Here is a 19,997-nt window from a genome sequence, read left to right on the forward strand (position 1 = left end):
TGTACAGTAAAGTCAGTTTAGGGAATTGCTGAGATCTTGGCTAGGTGGCTGCAGCTGGTTTGTGCAGAAGCGTAGAAACTAGTGCAGCACCCGGGGGAGGACAAATACAGAGTAGTGGCACCTGGGGAAAGCGAACTTCCAGTCCTACATCATTCTCTGTAAAAGATGTCTTAAGTTAGGTCACTTGAGCAATGTGTGTTTACTACACATTACTACTTACCCAAAGAGTTTTCTCCCTGCTTTACCTGTTCAGTAGTAGAGCTTATTAAGATAGTATTTTTTACAGAGCTTTGCAGCAGCCCTATAGTATTAAAAATAGCTGGAAATTAGATTTCTATGCCACATTTTTTAAAAATGTTAACTGTTTTCAAAATCTCTTTGGAAATATTTGAACTGGCCAACTAATCATGCTTCATTTGGAAAGAACCAGCTTGCCCCCCCACCCCTAACACTATAACTATGTGCTGTCAGGATGGTTAAGTAGGCCAAGAGTTTTGGGAAATTTTCCTCTTTCATTCACCCCTGCCACCCCCCACCCTCAGTTTTTCCCACTGGTAGAGAATTTAAGACTTTGTTGTCAGGGAAGAATTGTTAGTGTGTTTCCCTAAACACAAGCTATGATAAACACCAGGGCTGCCTGTCCTTCTGTTGAACAGAAATGGCTTCCCTTAAGAGGAACTGGGCCAAGGTGAGAGGCAGGGCTGGCGTATGGGCCAGAGACCCGCCGCAGAGCGATTTAGGCCTGCACCTTTGTCTCTCAAGGGCAGGCCCTCCTTTCTTGGCTTGGAAACAAACATTTCTCAACCTTGAAAGGGTATCATGAGCTGTGCCCACTCCACAGAGGTACCAAGGAGTATTAATAGGAGGGTTATATGTAGTTTGAGCTCCTCCACAGCAAAATATTTTAATTATTGGGTGAAGGGTATTTTTTTTTTTTTTGAGATTTAGTGAAATAAAAAAAAGTGCACATACTAAAGTAAAAGCCTCAATCAAGGTTCTAAGGCGTTTTTGGTTTTGTGTTCTGGTGATTTGCGGCTTGATTACCATTAAGTTTATAAGCGAGACCTGGAGGCCTGAGGATAAGTGCATGTTTGCATTTCATGTGAGTAAGTTCAGATTATTTCACACTTCTTCTGGCTGTTTTAGAGGGCCTGGAGTAAACCAGTAACCTCACACGCAGCCTCTTGGGCTTTTGACCTAAAGGAGTTAGTTACTGAGCTCTTCAGAAACTGAAGTGGGCAATAATGCTCACTAAACTAAATGAGGAGTGAAATAGTCATCCTTCACAACTCCTCTGTCCTAAGTCAGTCTGCCACTCCTCGGTCAGATAGAGACTCAGGTGCTTGCTGACGTGCCCAGGGACTCTACAGAATTACAGGCTTCTGACATCTGTTGTTTAGGCATAGTTTTCACATGCGTGAAGTTCTCACAGGAGGCTTCCTGTTTTTCTCAGGCCCAGCTGAGAGCTGTGTTCCAGGCCTCCAAGCTCCTCACGCTTGACCAAGGTTACTAATTGGCTTGGCTGTAAAATGGGAGTCAATAATTAGTTACTGGGGAAAGAGAGGTGGGAAGGGATAAATTTGGGAGTTAGACATTTACAAATGTTAGCCAGTATATATAAAAATAGATTTTTAAAAAGTTTCTTCTGTATAGCATATGGAACTATGTTCAATATCTCATAATAAACTTTAATGAAAAAATTATGAAAATGAATATATATATGTGCATGATTTGGACATTGTGCTGTACACCAGAAATTGATGCATTGTAATTGACTGTACCTCAATTAAAAAAAAAAAAAGAACAAAATAGCAGTAAAGAGGCAAGGGGATGGAACATGAGTTAACCCTTCAGCCAGAAAGGTTCACACCATTTGGGGCACTATATACAAAACACTCTTCAAAAGGAAGTGAGCTTGGAATGACTTCCCTTGGAGTTTTTAGGCGACACTGTGGAATATTAGTACTTATTTAGGCTTCAAAACCAGAGCTAGGAAACTGGATGGGCCCTTACTTCTAAACCAAGGGAGACAAATGGTTCGAATTCTGTCTCTGTGGGCAGCAAGTCTTGTATGACTTTGCCAAAAATAGGGGATGATTTCTAGTTTTCTGAGCCTTTGTCTTACTGTGCTTTGCTCTATTGCGCTTTGCAGATACTGCGATTTTTACAAATTGAAGGTTTGTGGCAACCCTCTGTCTGTCTGCGCTATTTTTCCAGCATCATTTGTTCACTTTGGGTAACATTTTGGTAATTCTCGCAATACTCCAAACCTCCACCAGCCAAAAGATGACAACTCACTGAGAGCTCAGACGATGGTCGGCATTTTTCAGGGATAAAGTATTTTAAAATTATGATATGTACACTTTTTTCAAACATAACACTTAATAGACTACAGTATAGTGAAAACGTAACTTTTATCTGCACTGGGAAACCAAAAAATTCATGTGACTTGCTTTATTGCTATATTTGCTTTATTGTGGTGATGCCTTTAAATGGTTTAGGGGAGTCTTGGTAGTCATGGTGAGAGGAGGGTTTGATCAACCTGAATTTACTCACTGGGGAGCGATGCCTTATTCACAAATGCCTATCATCAGTTCTCTGCTTAGCGCTAGCGTTAGTTAGCTCGGAGAGAATTGGCCCAGAAACTACATCACAACTGAAAACTATCTACCCACATGGTCAGTGTTTAAAGCAAGGTAGGGATGGTGGACAGTTGAGCCTCTAAGGTATTTGGGGAGAGGAGAACCTGGGAAGTGGTGCTGACCTTCTGCCACTTTGAATTTTAATTCTGCCCTCAGCGCTCACCAGGTAGCTTTCTGCATCAGGACCTCGGGCAGAATCATTTGGGGGAAATACGTGTGAAGGGGGAGACTTCTGTAGGAAATTGCCTAGCTCCGGAGTCCTTATCATTAAGCCTAATATTTATTACTTTCCTGCCACCTACTGGTTTCCCAGAGACCCCAGACTCCGCCCTCCCTCTTCCCCCACCCCCAGCCTTTTCTTCAGCAACATTCTCACCAAGGCCAGTGTGATTTTTTTCTCTGATCCAGTTTCCGCATAACTTCTGACTCTGCTGACTTTGCTGAACTAAATCTTGATGATCTTTGATGTGTGACGGTGGCAGTGGAAACTCCAGCCAGGGGTAGTTGCCAGGGGCTTGGAAGTAGATTCTTTACCTGTTTCTTACCCTTCTTTTGTGTTCCACCTGCTTGGTTTTTATCTTATCTCTATGCCATCTGTACTGTTAACACTTTTCTTTAAAAAAAAAACAAAACTCTATTACTTATTTAAAAGAGAAACTCATTACCTTAAATTGAGAACTACTATCACCTGCCATAAATAGAAGGTAAATATTAAAAGGCATAACTATTAAAATTAAGTTGTTTGCCCACATTCCCCAAATTGTGCCACATACCCAACTTGGAAAAATATTACCTTCAACCAAAGATGACTCACTCTTAGTGAATTTTTTCCAGGTAGCAAGAGACAGGTGGTAGGGATGGTTTGCTGTGGGCAGCCTTCAGAGACAGTCCCTTAAATCCCATCTGCTGAAACTCTACGTGGCTCTGTGATACCAGAGAGACAGCAGAGTGAAGAGTTCAGGAATTAAAAAGAAATAAGTGCAGTCAGGGTAAAACCACTGATGTTTTGATGTGAGATTTGCCAAAAGGAGGCCTGAGTGGTGGGGAACCTGTATTCTATATTAAATTCTAGGCCCTTCGCCAAGGGCGTGACTTCATTGATGATGTTATATTGTCCTTTCTGTGCAGGTGTGCTCTTGGAAAATGCAGGGTTTTGTTCAGGATGTATCTGATTTTTTTTTTTAACTCATCAATACCCTATACCACATTAAGCCCCCTTGCTCTTCGCAGGTGTTACTAATGAGAGAACTCGGAAGGTGTCATCATTTTTTTTTAACCTTTGTTGTCCGTAATTCTTCTTCCTTTAAAAATTCTGTGAAACTAAAGAGAAGGGAAGCGTGGAGAGTGACCTGTCTTGGGATGTAAGGTCTCTTAGGCAGGGGTGATGTGCTTGGTCCTTGCTGGTGTTCAGTGAAATTCCCTCTTGTCCATGAAGAGCCGCCAGTGGTGCTGACTGAGCTGCGGCTCCCGCAGAGGGTCAGGAGAGCGGGCTTTAATGGTGGAGCAAAGCCGTGGCTGGTCTGGTATCTGGCAGGAACGGCAGCGCTTAGTTAAACTGCCACGTGTTAAGCTGTAGGGGCCTCTTGCTAAGCTATCAAGATTTCAACTTTCCCACAAAGCCTAATCTAATGCTCTGGGAGGGGGCGGCAGAGCCGGTCTTTCAGGGGCTGTGCCGGTGGGGGACCTGGCCTGGAAGTGGCCTTGTCAGGCTTGTTGGGAGGGGTGGACCTGTCCCTTTCTAGTGTGTCCTCTCAACCTGGCAGGGATCAGAGTTCGTCCCTTTTCTCTCTCTCTGTGCTCTAACCCATCCTTTCATTTCCCCAACTCACCTTCTCTGTTAACAGCTTTCTTCCCTTTTTCTTTCCCTTCTATTCACTGCTGCTTTCCCTTCTGACCCTTCCTCTTGCTGGGCTCATTTTCTCTCCATTGTCCCTTTGAGGGCTGGTAGTTTGAAGTTCCAAAGTTACAGTGCTGTCCTCAACGTCCCAGTGACTAGATGTAATTCAGAGGTCCCTGGCCTTTTTTTCCAAGGAGGTGCCAACCTTCACTTCCCCACAACTTTCAGCTACCGGCATCATTGCCTACTGACCAGAGTCCCTGAGCTGAGCATTGGTTGGGGGTCCCAGCAGGGTAGGAAGAGGGGGTGGTCGGGGTTTGCTGGCATGGTTGGGAGCTGTCAGACAAGGGGGCTGAGGTCCACCCTTGCGGAGTCCTATTGGAAGCTGGAGGCAGAAGGAAGTCCTGCGTTCAGGGAGTCCTCTGGTTTCTGCAGAGGACCATCCATGACTAATAAAGGTTGGAGAAGGGGCCCTTGAGGAGGTTTGCCTGGAACCCAAGGGACTGTTAGCAGCTGTGGATCCTGCCCTGGAGCTGGAACAAAACACATTCTCGGTGGTAGTTGGATGATTGTTGGAAGCGTCTAGAAGCGTGGCTTTCCTGCTCAGTGAGTTAAGAAATGAGTTATCCTCTCCTAAAAGCATGGATCAGACTTTACCCAAAGATAATCAGCAGGGTTTTACCTTTCATTATTAACTATATATAGTCATCCCTCGGTAGTTCCAGAACGCCGTCCCCCATACCACAATCTGTGGATGCTCAAGACCCTTAGAAAAAATGGCATAGTATTTGCATATAACCTACACATCTCCTCTGAGTACTTTAAATCATCTCTAGATTACTTACAATACTTAATACAGTGTAAATGCTTTGTAAATAGTTGCCATTCAAGCTTCGATTTTTGAAACTTCCTGGAATTTTTTTCCCGAATGTTTTTGATTCACTGTTGGTTGAATCCAAGGATGCGGAACCCGCACATACAGAGGGCCAATTGTGTAGAAAAGTGTGTGTAACAAAAAAGTACAGTTTAATGAATAATTATATTCATTAATATGACTGTAATCTATTCAGGTCTAGAAATAGAACTTTATTTTTAAATCCAAATGGGATAGTAGAATGTCCTGTGTTGCAATTTGCTTTTTTCACTCTGTTGGCACTTTTCCATTATCAGCATGTGTAATTCCACCTCATTCTTCTTAAGGGTCAAATAGTGGTTCCATGGTTTGAAAATTCTGTGTTTTATTTAACCATTTCCATATGGATGGGCCTCTGGGATGTTATATATCGTATCTATGTGTATTTTATATATAATATATGTTACATAGTTATTAAAAGCAAATGTTACAATATATATTTGTGTGTGTGGTATAAAATTGTTGTATAAAATTGATGTTTTGGCATACTGGCACTTGTAGATATCTGCAGGATAAACTCCTAGAGGTGGAGTTGCTGGTTCAAAGAATAAGCTGCTTTTATTTATTTGAGATTTCACTTTAAAATGAGTCTTTATTGAAGAATTTGTAAGAAAAAAGGTTAGACCCTCTGTAATAAGAAGAGATGTTCCCTCCAAACATTAGGGAGGAATGGGATACCAATGCCAGGGCCACTCAGTGTATGCTGTTTTGTTGTTGATAGATATTTTCAGGTAGCAGTGATTTTCTTAAGGGCTGTTTAATAAATGCTCTTGATCTTACCTCTCACTGAGCAGCAGGTGCTGAGATCCAGCTAGAGGTTCTGTATAGAAAGCTTTATGCAAAAAGATTTTAGCAGGTGATGTGTTTTCCTCTATTGAGGGGAACTTCTCCGGATTCCCTCAAAGTCTCCAGCTGGAACAATGGTGAAATGTACACACCAAGTTTATTATTGGAGGGAGGTGAGGTTGGTTGGCTGTAGCCATATTTTCAAAGAATGTTGAACTGCGGATTATTAATGAGAGTCTGACTCTTCAGAGTTGACTACTCCTCATCTAATGTATAGGACAAATTGAGAATATGTATATCTTTGTGTTAGCGTAGCATTGGGGTTAGTGGCTTAAAGCAATTACCTAAGTGGCATTAGCAAACCATATTACTGAACAGTTTGTAGACTTTTTTAGTTTCATATGTAACTCAGTTAAATAAGCAGTATGTAGTTTTTCTATCCTTTGTGAGAAAGGAAAATAAGACAATCTGTGAACCTCTTCATTACTCTAGGACAGGGCCTCCAGGGGTAGATGGTCCACTATTATTTTTTTGCCTCCCATGTGCATTTTGATGCTCTTGTTGGGTGAATGGTCCCATTTCTGAGCTGTGTGTCATTGTGTATTCCACTGAGAGGCTCTTCTAAAATCACAAGCCAAAACGTTGATACAAAAGACATGCTCTCGTTTATTCATTAGTTAATTGAGGACACCTTGGGGCCTGGTGGAATTCTCTGGCAAACAAAAGATCATGAATGTGGTAGGGGATGGCCAATAATATTTGGGAGCTTGACACCAGAGTCAGCATTTGGACAGTAATGAGGTAAAACTGCAGGTTATCTCCTTCCAGATGGTCCCCAGAAGAAAAGCAACTTAGGAAATGGTAACACAGTAAAGTGTGTAAGAAATAGTGAGCAAGTCATAAAAACAAAGCTCTTGCCCATGTTACCATATTGTCAACTCTCAGAGGTCTCCCGATATTTCTTTGTTACTGGGAACATCACCACCACCTTTTAGAGGTAAATCCCTGCTGCTGCTGTTCCCGGGGGCTCCCCTGAATAGTTGTCCATGTCAGGAGTAGGTTCTTCCTCGGGTTCTAGATTGCCTATTCTTGTGGCTTCAGGGTTTGGATTTGACGCCGTTGCTTCCACCTGTATGTGTGGCCAACGTCCCTGTTGGCGGGTCATTCGGGCTCTCTACTTGTATCTCTTTTTTTAATGTATATTTTTATTGAAGTATAGTCAGTTTACAATGTTGTGTCAATTTCTGGTGTACAGCACAATGCTTCAGTCATACATGAACATACATATATTTGTTTTCATTTTTTTTTTACCATAAGTTACTACAGGATATTGAATATAGTTCCCTGCACTATACAGTAGAAACTTGCTGTTTATCTATTTTATATATAGTAGTTAGTATCTGCAAATCTCAAACTTCCAATTTATCCCTTCCCACCCTCTTCCCCCTGGTAGCCATAGTTTGTTTTCTATGTCTGTGAGTCTGTTTCTGTTTTATAAATAAGCTCATTTGTCTTTTTTTTTTTTTTTTTAGATTCCACAAGTAAGTGATATCATATGGTATTTTTATTTCACTTTCTGGCTTACTTCACTTAGAATGACAATCTCCAGGTCCATCCATATTGCTGCAAATGGCATTATTTTATTCTTTTTTAAGGCTGAATAGTATTCCATTGTATAAATATACCACAGCTTCTTTATCCAGTCATTTGTTGATGGACATTTAGGTTGTTTCCATGTCTTGGCTATTGTAAATAGTGCTGCTATAAACATTGGGGTGCATGTGTATTTTTGACTTAAGGTTCCCTCTGGATATATGTCCAGGAGTGGGATTGCTAGATCATATGGTAAGTCTATTTTTAGTCTTTTGAGGAATCTCCATACTGTTTTCCACAGTGGCTGCACCAAACTGCATTCCCACCAACAGTGTAGGAGGGTTCCCTTTTCCCCACACCCTCTCCAGCTTCTATCGTTTGTAGACTTTTTAATGATGGCCATTCTGGCTAGTGTGAGGTGATATCTCATTGCAGTTTTCGTTTGCATTTCTCTGATAATTAGTGATATTGAGCATTTTTTCATGTGCCTATTGGCCATTTGTATGTCTTCATTGGAGAAATGCTTATTTAGGTCTTTTGCCCATTTTTGAATTGGGTTGTTTGTTTTTTTCTTATTAAGTTGTATGAGCTGTTTATATATTCTGGAAATTAAGCCCTTGTCAGTCTCATCTTTTGCAAATATTTTCTCCTATTCTGTAGGTTGTCTTTTTGTTTTGCTTACGGCTTCCTTTGCTGTGTAAAAGCTTATACGTTTAATTAGGTCCCATTTGTTTTCTACTTGTATCTCTGTTTCAGTAATCTTGCATAACTCTTTGAGGGAACTACCCTTTGGAGTGCCCAAATAGAATTTTTTCCAGTCTGTAGAGCCACACTAGCCTCATAATACCCTGGAAATTTGCGGAACTTCCAGCCTTTTCCATCTGATGTGATAACAGACAAAGAGAAAAGATCATTTCATTTTTATTATCAGCGATACTGAAGGGGAAGGGCAGGCAGCTCGAGTTCTTTCTCTCACATCCCCAGTACTGAGCCTGTCAAGTAGGAAGTACTTCATGATGTTGAATAAACAAATAATTAGGTAGTGTTTGGCCAGCTAACAAATAAAATTACATGAATGTTTTTAAAAGAGATAAAGAATAACTAGAAAAGGAAGCTGCAATAATCCTGAAAGTCTCCTCTTAGCAAGGCTGTTTGTAAGCGTTACCTCGGACCAGAGTATGAAGGTTAAGTAACCCGTATTTCTTTCAGTGTGATCGTCACTCCCTCTCGGAAGCCTTCTCTGACTTTCCTGACCTGGATCCCTACTTTGGGATCACAGTCCTGAGTACTTCCTGTCTCTTAGCTTGGTTTGATCACTGCTGATGTGCATTATGTCTGTCTGTCTCACTAGCCCAAGTAGAAACTCTCTCTTGCCTCCCAATCTCCGTAGTGCCCGGAACCACTAGTGCTGGGTCATGGTGGGTGCTTCTGGAAGTATTTATAGAATGAACAAATGACTGTGTGAATGGAATAAACGAACAGGTCAGTGCCAAAATTTAACGAAAATTCTAAGCCTGAGATGATAGAGCAGCACAAAACCAGTAATTCCAAAGCTTTTTTTAGCCCAACAAACCATACCCCAAATTATGGGTGTGAGAATCAAGAAAAACTGAGGGACCCAGAAGTTACAATAATCTATTTATGGAGATCCTATTAAAAGACCAGCTAATCAGGGAGTTCAGAAAAGACACAGAAGAGGTCTTTAGAGTAAGATCAGCTCATGTTCTTAAACTGTACAGTTTTATAAATTGCAAAGAAGGATATGTAAAGATGGAAGGAGAAGCATGACTTCTTGCTTTACAGATAAGAACAGTTCCAAGATAGGGAAGTCTGCCTGTAACCAAGAAAATTTTATGGGTTTTTTTAACCCCATGTTTAGTGCTTAGCCAACTTACTTATCAGTTTGAAGCAGAAAGAAAGCATTTAAAGAACTTATGGAGCTGAAGTGTCCTGTGAAAAAAGAATCCCAATTACAAAAATCACTGTAAAAAGCACTGAAAAGCAGAAATAAAATAGGTTATCCACGAGGGGAAAATCAGTAATAGGAAGGAAAGTTGGGGTGCCGGAAGTGGGTAGGAGAGCTACAGAGGCATTCTAGCTGTTAAAAAAAAGAAAGATGGGTCGCATGAAAATAATAGAAAACAATAAGAAATCTTGATTTTTTTTCCCTGACTGTACGGGTTCCTTATTGAAATTTTCAGAAATATAGAATAAATAGCAATTGCGCATAATTCCAGCACCCAGAGAAAACCACTATAAATATTTTTTTCCCCTTCTAGCCAAATTTTATCTGTCTGCTGGTACTGTGCACTTAAAATGTGACAGTCTTAACGTACAACTCCGAGAGTTTATGGTCTTCAGGTAAACATGACTCAGCTCAAAATGTAGAGCATCCCTGTTACCCCAGAGCTCTCCTCATGTGCCTCCTCCAGTCAGTATCAGTATCTGGAGGTTGGTTTTGGCTGTTCTTGAACCTGATGAAAATGGAATCATACTGTGTGAAGTCTGTTGAGTCTGGCTGCTTTTGCTCATCCTTGTCTGTGGGCTTCATCCACCTTGCTGCATGTAGTAATCGTCCTTTTCTTATTGCTGGGCACTTTCCATTGTATAACTCTTCCTTAATCTACCTGTTCTAGTATTGACGAACACTTGGATAGTTTCCAGTTTGGGGCTCAAGCTGCTTTGAATATTCTTACATAGGTCTTTGGTGGACTTAATGCAGTCATTTTACTTTAGTATATATCTGAGAGTATAATTGCTGGATCATAAGGTAAATACTGCCGAAGTCATGAATAGATTATATACTTTGTTCTAAAAGCATGATTGTTTTACCTTTTGTATGCAAATCCATGATATAGTGTGAATTATTCTTTGTAAGGATGGAGATCTAAGTTCTTTTTTTTTTTCTCCCACAAGAATAGCCAGCTCTATTTATTAGAAAGACTAATTTTTTACTTTCTGAGTCGCAGTGCTGCCTTTCTGTTAAATCAGGTGACCACTGTGTGGGTCTGTTGTAGAACTCTTCATTCTGTTACAGTGATCCATTTTTCAATATTTATTTTAAAGGAAATTGGGATCATGCCACATATACAGCTTTTATATTTTTCTTATACTTAAAATATTATATCGTACTTCAAAAACAAAGACAGCTGCAAAAGAACTATTATATTAATGTACCATAATTTATTTAATTCTTTTCTTTTTTTGGATATTTAGGTTGGGTTTTTTATTTTTTCCTATTTTGTTTTGCTCTCTTATGTTTCAGGCTTTACTCATATGTCTTGATAGTCCTTGTCCATTCATTTATTTTTAAGGCAATAAAATGTCGATTAGAAGTTCTGTGTGCCTGGGCTTTACTGTGGGGTGACTGGGTCAGTTTCTTTGGCGTCTCCTCGAGTATTAGTATCAGTAATTTTTTCCCCTTGGGGCTGCTCAGTTTTTCTGGAGGAAAATTCTCCAGTGTACTGCCTGCTGGATCAGTGCCAGGCTACCAGGTATCTTGTCATTTAAAAGATAATAACAGCTTTGAAAAATAATGTTCTTTCCTTCATCTCTACTTTGATGAGGTCTTTTATTATGATCTTATCTCTGTGGAGCACTTTCGGAAAGAACAGTTTCTGCTCTTCTCGTTGTGTGGTTGAATGACTGCAAATCCTGTGATTCTGAGCACGTCTTGAATGGGATCGTTGGATAAGAGTGTTCAATTCAGGCTTAATGGATCTTGGCTGCTACTTGGTTTGAGCTGTCTCTTTTAGAGCTCTGATTTGTCTTTAACGCTCCTGTTTCCACTGTTTGCGTTGGAAACACACTCCAGTGTAACACACTCCACTGTAGAAGGCTTACATTTCACCCGATCAAGTTTATAAGGAAAAATGTTCATGTTATAAAGCTCAGTAGCATACCTTAAATTTAAAGCTCATTTGTGTTTTGGTTATGTTATGCGGTTTGTACTAGACTGTGTCAATGTTAGGAATGGATTTGCTTCTGTACATGCTTGGGAACAGTTGCATCCCTCTAGGTGAACTCCTGCTCTTCAAATGTCAGCTCGAGAATCTTTGATCTTGACACATGCTGGTTCTGTGACTTTGCTGTTCTCTTACTGGGATTTTTTTTTTCTCCTGTTTAGAAGAAACTGAAAATAGATCCAGATTTTATCCCTCTAAGATAACTGTGTTTTGGGAACACAGGGACAGAGTGGGTGGGTGTTGAGGGGGGCAGGGCAGGGCATGGTACCTGGAGCATCTGTATGGTTTATGCTCTTTATAAGTGCCTCTGGTTAGCAGGTGGGGTTTTCTCCCCTAGGCGTTAAGCGATTCTTCAGGCAGAGGGAGAAAGGTGCATACTAAAATGAGGGGGAAACATGGTTGAAGGAGAAATGGGGAGGACACATACACTTGGGAGACTTTTGAAGGTCCTAGGACTGATGAGGAACAGACACACATAGATGGGTGAAGAAAAGTCCTGAATCTTTGAGGTGTGAGGTTGTAATAGTTCTAAATACTTTGTTCGTTTTTTCCTTCTCACTGCCTGTTGTTTTTAGAAGAGTATTGTCTTCAGAAAAATACAGGTCCAGGCTTTGTTAGCATGAGAACAATCATTATTACAGGGTCTTGTTGGACTAAAGAAGTTAAACTATAGTTTGGGTAGAATTAGGTCAGTCCAGAGGACCCCTGCCTCCTGCCGCTGCACTCACACACTGAACTTCAGGGAAGAGTAGCTAGGATGGCTGGGTTCTACTTCTGTGACTTAAAAAATAAATAATGGATTAGCCATAGGGGGGTTAATGATTTCTGTGTTAACCAGGGATCACTGGGTTTACTACAGCCTTCCAGGTAGGAGAGAGGAAATGCAGAAGTCGTCAGCGGTTATGTCTGGCCAGATTCCCGTGATGACTGCGGTGTTAGTCACTGGGAGCCTTTGCTTGAGGGGAAAGGGAAAGGCCGTTCCCAGGTCAGAGTCTGATGCCATGTTGGCACAGACCAAAGAGCAGAGACGGGAAAGACTCTAGTTCTTTCCTGAATCCCTGCCATGCCCCTAGAAAAAGGAGGGTAGAGGGTGGGATGCAGAGGTCAAAATAGAGAACTTCCAGCCATTCTGATTCCATGTTACAAAGTTTCAATTTACAATCACCTCCTTCAGGTGGCACTCTGTTCACTCCCACCTCCTCTGACTGGGTGTAAGCCCCTACCCAGCAGTCTGTTTACCACCTTTCCTAAAAACGCTATCTGTATGTTTGTCTTTTTAACCCAAGGGGAGGATGTGAGCCATATCCATCTCGATGCCCCACTACTTAGCACAGAGCCAGGCACAGTCAGCCCTGCATAAACGTATGCTTGCTTGAATGTCACTCACAGGGGTTCGTTAGATTACCTTACTCTTGGTTCCTAGGACTGGAAATTCTACAGAGGTAGCTTAGGTTAGGTTGGGTTTCAGTCTGATTTATGAAGTCATCTGGAATTCCATTTCTTTCCTTCTTTTTGCTCTGCCTTTCTGAAGTGCCTGCTTCATCTTAAGGCTAGTGACCCCCTCAGGGCTGCAGATAGGCTGTCAGCAATTTTGGAGGCCATGTCCTTGCCAGAGTATGTGTGTGCCTGTGTTAAGGGAAGAGGAAGGTTGGGAGTGTGTTAGGAGAGCCCCAAGCTTTTAACTGACCAAACCACTTCAGAACCAATGGCAGCGGCCAAGGGATGCCATTTGTGACTGGCTTTGTCCTGGATTCCTTGAACCAATCTTGTGAAAAAGAGGAAAGGGTGACCTGGTTAGCTTAGGTTAGACTGGGCTCCTCCTGGAGCTGGTACGGTATGAGCTTCCCCTGAAGTACATGAACTACAGGAAGAAGGAATGGCTGTTTAACGGGGAATCTGACGGTAATGAAGTGGGATGTGGTGGTTGTGTGGGCAGCCAACAAAGTCCATGATTTTAATCCAGATTTTCTAGGGAACTTTATGGCTATTCTGTTTTTCATATAGAGTCACTTATGAATTTACTGATTGCATGTTATAGAAAAGAACAAATGGTGAAATTAAATTTTGAGTATGAGATTCTTTCCTCTGTTAACTTACTCAAATAGGTAAAAAGTTAAATATCAGTACAGGAGATGGGTAACAGTACACGGCAGCAAGATGACAGATATCATGTTCATCCAGAGTTTGTGTACTTTGCATTCCCTGGTAATGCTTTTAATCTGAAAGTCATTGTGTCGGGCCCTGCAGCTGCTACAGAGATGATGGGAAGGAGATGCTGGCCCTCCAGACTTGAGGCCCGATCAGGAGAATGGTTTAAAGGTTCAAGGGATGGGAAGAAATGGCTCCCCTCACAGAAGCAAAACCATCCAGGACAGGAACCTATAAAACAAAGTGGGGTGAGCCCTCCAGAGTCCTGGGAGCCCGGATGGTCTGAGGAGACCCTTGGCATCCTCTGCATTGACAACCAAGCACACCACTCAGTTGCTGGGAGCTGTGGGTCTGGGAAGAGCAACCAGGTCGCCCAGTGCCTAGGGCGGGGGCGACGCTTACATCCCTGGTCGCTTACTGCTGGTGGCGCTGCTTGTTAGAAGATTTCAGTGTGGCCCAGCCCTGTTTATTGGAGGATTTCTGGCACTGGGCCAGCTTCCGCTGATCTGATTCATATTGCTTTTCGACTTTCCGCCTTCTTCTTAGAGCTACCCAATCACATTTATGGACATTTTAGAAAATTAAAAAACACAATAATATCCTGTTCTCCATTAAGCACATTTACTGAGGGGCCTGCCTTGTGCCAGGCACTATGCTAAGCTTCAGGGTCATGGTGATGACCCAAACCTGTCTTGATTCCTGCTGTCACAGCCTATAGTCTGGGGGTGAGGGGGAGGCAGACAAAAGGCAAATAATCAGATACATAAGATATTTGCCATTTGCAATGGTGAGAAGGAAACCAAATGGACAGAGTTCAAGGTTTGCAAGAGGTTTAAGATATCTTTAAGGCAATTTGTAAATGATCTCTTGATTGAAATTTTTTCCCTAATGATTTCCACAGATTAAATGCAAATAATTTTTATTGTCATTGCAGCCTGCAGGTCCCTGATGAACCAAGGGAACCCTCCACCGTATCCGGGCCCCGGCCCGTCGGCCCCGTACCCGCCTTATCCACAACAACCGATGGGGCCTGCGGCCTACCCTCCAGGACCTGTGGGTGGACCCTACCCACCTCCTCAGGGATACCCCAACCAAGGATACCCACAGTACGGCTGGCAGGGCGGACCTCAGGAGCCTCCTAAGACCACAGGTACTGTGTATGGAGTGTGTGTACAGTTGGCCCTCTGTATCCGTGGATTCTGTATCCTCAGATTCAACCAACCACCGGATTGAAAATATATGGGGGAAAAAACCATTCAAGAAAGTTCCAAAAAGCAAAACTCAAATTTGTTGCATTCCAGAAACAACTTACATAATGTGCACATTGTATTTACAACTATTTAAATAATATTTACATTGTGTTTGGTATTATAAGTAATCTAGAGATGATTTAAAGTATACAGGAGGATGTGCGTGGGTTATATGCAAATACCTTTCATGTAAGGTATTTATATATAAGGGACTCGAGCATCCGCAGATTTTGATGTCACATGGGGACTAGTGAAGCCAGTCCTCTGTGGATACTGAGGGACGACTGTGTGTGCATACGCGGGTATGCATGAATGCAGTCCCACCTCACCAAAGGAAACATTTGCACGTTTTCTTTGGCAGAGAAGAAACTCTGGCCTTTGTGTGCCGTGGTTGACATTCCCACAGCTTGGTGACTGCTTAGGGTGGCTTCTAACTCCTGAGAAGGACTTCTTTCTCAGGAGGGCTGAGTCAGTTCTGCCTCCTTCCTTCATATTTCTTGTCCCCTCTGGGGCTGATGACTTCCTGGCCGACATGTTTTGTGAGAGCATCTCCTTGAGCAGCAGAAGGTGGGTGGGGGTACCAGTTGGATTCTTGCTTTGGCAGCCAGTTTTTTTTTTTTCCCAGGTTCAGCCTGTTGGGATATTTTCTCTCCCAGCTTGACGACCCTCAAGTCATCCTCTTGCCCTTGCTGTTGGGGTTGGTTTTCTTTACTAATACGTTTTCTTAATTATGTTTAACCTGCTAGCTGAGTTATCAGCAGGCTTATGAGTCCCTCTTGTGTGCTAGAACAGTGCTACTCAAAGTTGCCTCGGCAGATAAGTGCCAGTCCAGGTATCAGGCTTCGATGAGATAAACACAGAAAGTGGGAGTAAACATTTAAACACTTTTAGAGCAATTTGACATTGCTGTGATATTCCAGCATGTGATCTTGCATTTTACAAAAAATATCAGTCAGTCTGTGAAGGGTTAGGGAGGAAATGTCTTGAGAAGCACTGTGCTAGATGTCCTGGTGACTCTTAGGACTGTTTTATAACCTGTTGGTTTGCAGAATAGTTGCTCTCGTACAGAGCTTCCAGCTTTTGAAAGTTGCTTATCTTTACTCAGTGTTTATTATGCGCCAAGTGCTCTCCTAACAGCTTTATGTACATTCACATTTAATCCTTGCAACAATCCTATGAGGTTTTCCCATTTTACAGTGAGGTAATTGAGGCACAGTTTGGAGTAATGACTTGCCCAAGTAATGATTTGCCACCTGACTGGAAGTGGGCAAATCCCAGATTTGAATCCTGATAGTTTGGAGAATCTGTGCCTGTATCTTACTGCTGTACTGTTGCCCCTCTCCTGTCTTGTCTGATCCACATTGATCTACATATAGGGCCTTAGGCTGCCTCAGACATTTTCCTGTAGTTCAACCTCTTACTAATCAAAAGTAGTAACAGAATTGACAGTTCATTTTATTGCAGGATTTGAGGGTTCTTTAGAATGGGTGAATGCCAAGGAAGAAAAATATATTTAAGGAATTTTGTATTCATTATGGGAAAGATTATACTTTAATAGCATCGAGTCAGAGGCTGCGTTAAGATTGAGACTGAATAGATTTGAATACCTTTAAAAGATTTAGTTTATCTTGAAGGAAGCCTTTGACAATCCAAGATTCTGTTTTAAGTTGTTCGAACACATGCTTGGAGGAGGTCAGGAAGTACAGCCAGTGTAACCAGAGTAGCTGGCACCCCAGGTCTGTGACATCATGGGGGGATATCCTGAAAAATCTCAGTTTCTGGGTTTTCTGTTTCAAAACAAGGTAACCCTGTGGCGAATGAAAGAAGGCAGACCGAAAAGACCACATAACGTATGATTCCATTTTTGTGAAATTGAACACCAAGCCAAACTAATCTATGGTGATGGAGATCAAAGTAGTGGTTACTCCTGGCTGTTGGGGGGGGGGGCACAGGTGGGGTTTGTTACTGACTGGGAAGGGCACAGGGCACCTTTTGGGGTATTAGGAGTATTCTTTTATTTTAATCTGGATATAGACATTCTTCAGGCTGTACACTCACTGTTTGTGTGCTTTAGTATATGTTATATGTCAATAAAAAAAAAGTCAGCCCAGCATTTGGATTATCCGGTAGACTCAGCCCAGTGCCTGCCAGGGTTGTGCCTTTCACCTGTGGCCCTCCTGGCCTCCGGTGCATAGGCCATTTCCGGGCCTGTATTGCTTATAGTGGCTGTAACTAGCATTCGATGGGTCTGGAACTTTATAGAGCTTGTCTAGAATAAGTGCTTCCTGCACTTGGTGGACCTTGTCCCCTCATGCAGAAAATACTCATGGGTTTGGCACTCTTTCTTACTTAGTGTAATTTAAGTATGTCAGCATTTTTGGAGGAACAAATAGTATCTTAATTCTTCTCAGGATTAAAAGGCTTTGCCTTTTAGTTCAGTGTTATCAATTTATCATGATTTCATAAATGCAGTTGAAAGCTGTTAAACGTCCTTTTCTACAGGATTTCTGTCTGTCATCAGCTTGTGCATCATTAATTGCCCAGACCCGTTCTGCACCAGACGTGGCAGGTGATGCCAGGTGGTCAAGTTCTTCTCTCGACCTGGGGTCCAGGTTCTGTGAATGGGGCCCTCTGACCCCCTCACAAAGGGATGCACCCTTTAGGGACCCATTTCATTTCTTTCTCTGTATTGCTTCTGGGATCCCCAGTCAGAATCCTTCTTGGGGCCTGTATTCTGTGCATTGAGCTCTCTACTGAAATTTAAGGGATTTTCCACTAGCAGGATGATTTTAGATGTATCTACTACTGCAGATACCATCCCTCAGCTGAAGTTCAAGTGTGTAGTCTTTTCTGTTGACAGCTACCTAGAGAGGGTCTTCTTTGCTATTTTTAATTGGTGTCTGGTCGTTAGGAAGGATTTAATAAAGTTGTGTTGAATGGACAGGATTAAGCAGAACCTTCTTTGGTAGTCTGTTTATAGTTCAAATTTCATTTTTCAGAAATTGTATTTTTTTTAAGCCTTCATTTTTCTCAGGAAACCAGCTTTTTGGAAACCATGTGATTGGAAGCAGCAGGTGCTTGTGGGAATGAGGCTTCCAGGAGCACACCTGCAGAATGTCAAGGGTCTCCTGCGGTGATTTTTAGTAATAATAGTAATAACTGTAACGGCTAGTGTTTCTTGAGCGTGATGCCTGGTGTTCACTTCACGTAATCTTAGTGTATGTGCTGCCGAAGTGAACACGCTTCACATAATCTTCACAGCGACCCCGTAGCTAGTCCCGTGTTATACCCAGGTGGAATCTGCAGCTCAGAGGTTATGCTTCGGTTATCTATTGTATAATGTGTCACCGCAGAACTCAGTGGCTTAAAACAACAATGATTTAGTATTTCTCCTGATTCCGTGAGTTGGCTTTATGAGATCTCTCCTGGGGTCACTTGGGTGGCTTAAATCAGCTGTCAGCTTGGCTGGAGCAGAAATGTCCAGGATGGCCTCACTCACATGATAGGGCTTGGGTTTGCCTCCATGAGGCCTCTCTTTCCCTGTAGTCTCTCCTCCAGCCTGAGCTGCTTTCCACAGCAGTTAGCTTCCAAGAGGGTGGGAGAGAGGGAGAGAATCTGCCCTGCTTTCAACAGTGAGGCTGGGAACTGGCACCGCATCGCTTACGCCATAGTCTCTTGCTCAGAGCAAGGCACAAGGGGACGGAGATGCCATCTCCCCCGACTCCCACTTTTTGGTAATGGCTTCATTGAGATATAATCCACATACCTTACAATTCACCCATCTAACGTGTACAATCCAGTGGCTTTGAGTATATTCACAGAGTTGTGTGACCATCCCCACTGTCTAGTTCCAGAACGTTTTCATCACCCCGAAAAGAAACCCTTTGGCAATTAATTCTCCCCATTTGCTTAATTCTGCTCCTCCATCAGTCTACTTTCTGTCTCTGTAGGTTTGCCTGTGCTGAGCATTTTTTATAAATGAGAGCATATAATATGTGGCCCTTTATGACTGACTGCTTTCACTTAGTACAGTGTTCTCAAGGTTCATCAGGTTGTGAGGTTTCAGTACTCCATTCCATTGTGTTGCCAAATAATATTTTATTGTATGGATACAGCATATTTTATTCATCCATTCATTAGTTGATGGACATTTGGGTTTCTCCCTTTGGGCTGTTACGAATAACAAATAATGGCCATTATAAACATTTGTATACAATAAACTCCATCACACTGGGAGGAACAGTGTGTGAGCACAGAGCGAGAGTAACTGGTGACCGTCTTGGCAGACAGTGTCCCCCCCCTGCTCCAGTCTTTGCTTTTAACAGTTCACATCCCTTCCATATGTAGAATACACCCACCCCTTCTAAGACCACCAGATATCCCCTCTGGTAACTCCCTTGGCCTGAAGTCAAGGATGTCATCATCTAAGTGGTCCATACACATCGGTAAGGCCTCTAACCTGCCAGGCTGCTCCCCTCATTCCTCACCCTCATTCCCACTCTGCCCCACCCTGCACATGTCTGGAGATCGAACAGAATGTTGCCTCCTCCATGAAGCTTTCCCTCACATATCCCACGCATATCCCACACCTCCACTGCAACGTACCACTCCCATGTGCGTCACCTGCACCCCATATAGACTTCTTCAAAGCACCTCCTCTCTTCAAATTCATTTTTCATGTTCCCTCTAGTTGGCCTAGATGTCTGACTAACGTCTGTCTGACTTCAGTCAACCTTGCGCTTAATGTCTTCATTTAGGCTTTTACCCTTTATGTTCGTCAAGACTCTTAAGGCGACAGGTGACAAAATCTCAGCCTTAGATAGTAACCAACAGCAGAGGATCACCAGAGACCAGAGTAAAGCC

General features: G+C 42.4%; 1 protein-coding gene across 3 annotated transcripts in view; it reads left to right on the top strand.

Moving 5' to 3' along the window:
- CYSTM1 (cysteine rich transmembrane module containing 1) overlaps positions 1-19,997 on the top strand; it is a 68,208-nt gene that overhangs the window by 20,464 nt on the left and 27,747 nt on the right. For all 3 annotated transcript variants that reach the window (XM_031449142.2, XM_031449141.1, XM_064484354.1), the window contains exon 3: positions 14,819-15,034. In XM_031449142.2, coding sequence (XP_031305002.1) covers positions 14,819-15,034 — 216 coding nt within the window. The remainder of the gene's footprint in view (positions 1-14,818; positions 15,035-19,997) is intronic.

Source organism: Camelus dromedarius, chromosome 3 (genome assembly GCF_036321535.1).
Source record: "Camelus dromedarius isolate mCamDro1 chromosome 3, mCamDro1.pat, whole genome shotgun sequence".
Classification (NCBI taxonomy): Eukaryota; Metazoa; Chordata; class Mammalia; order Artiodactyla; family Camelidae; genus Camelus; species Camelus dromedarius.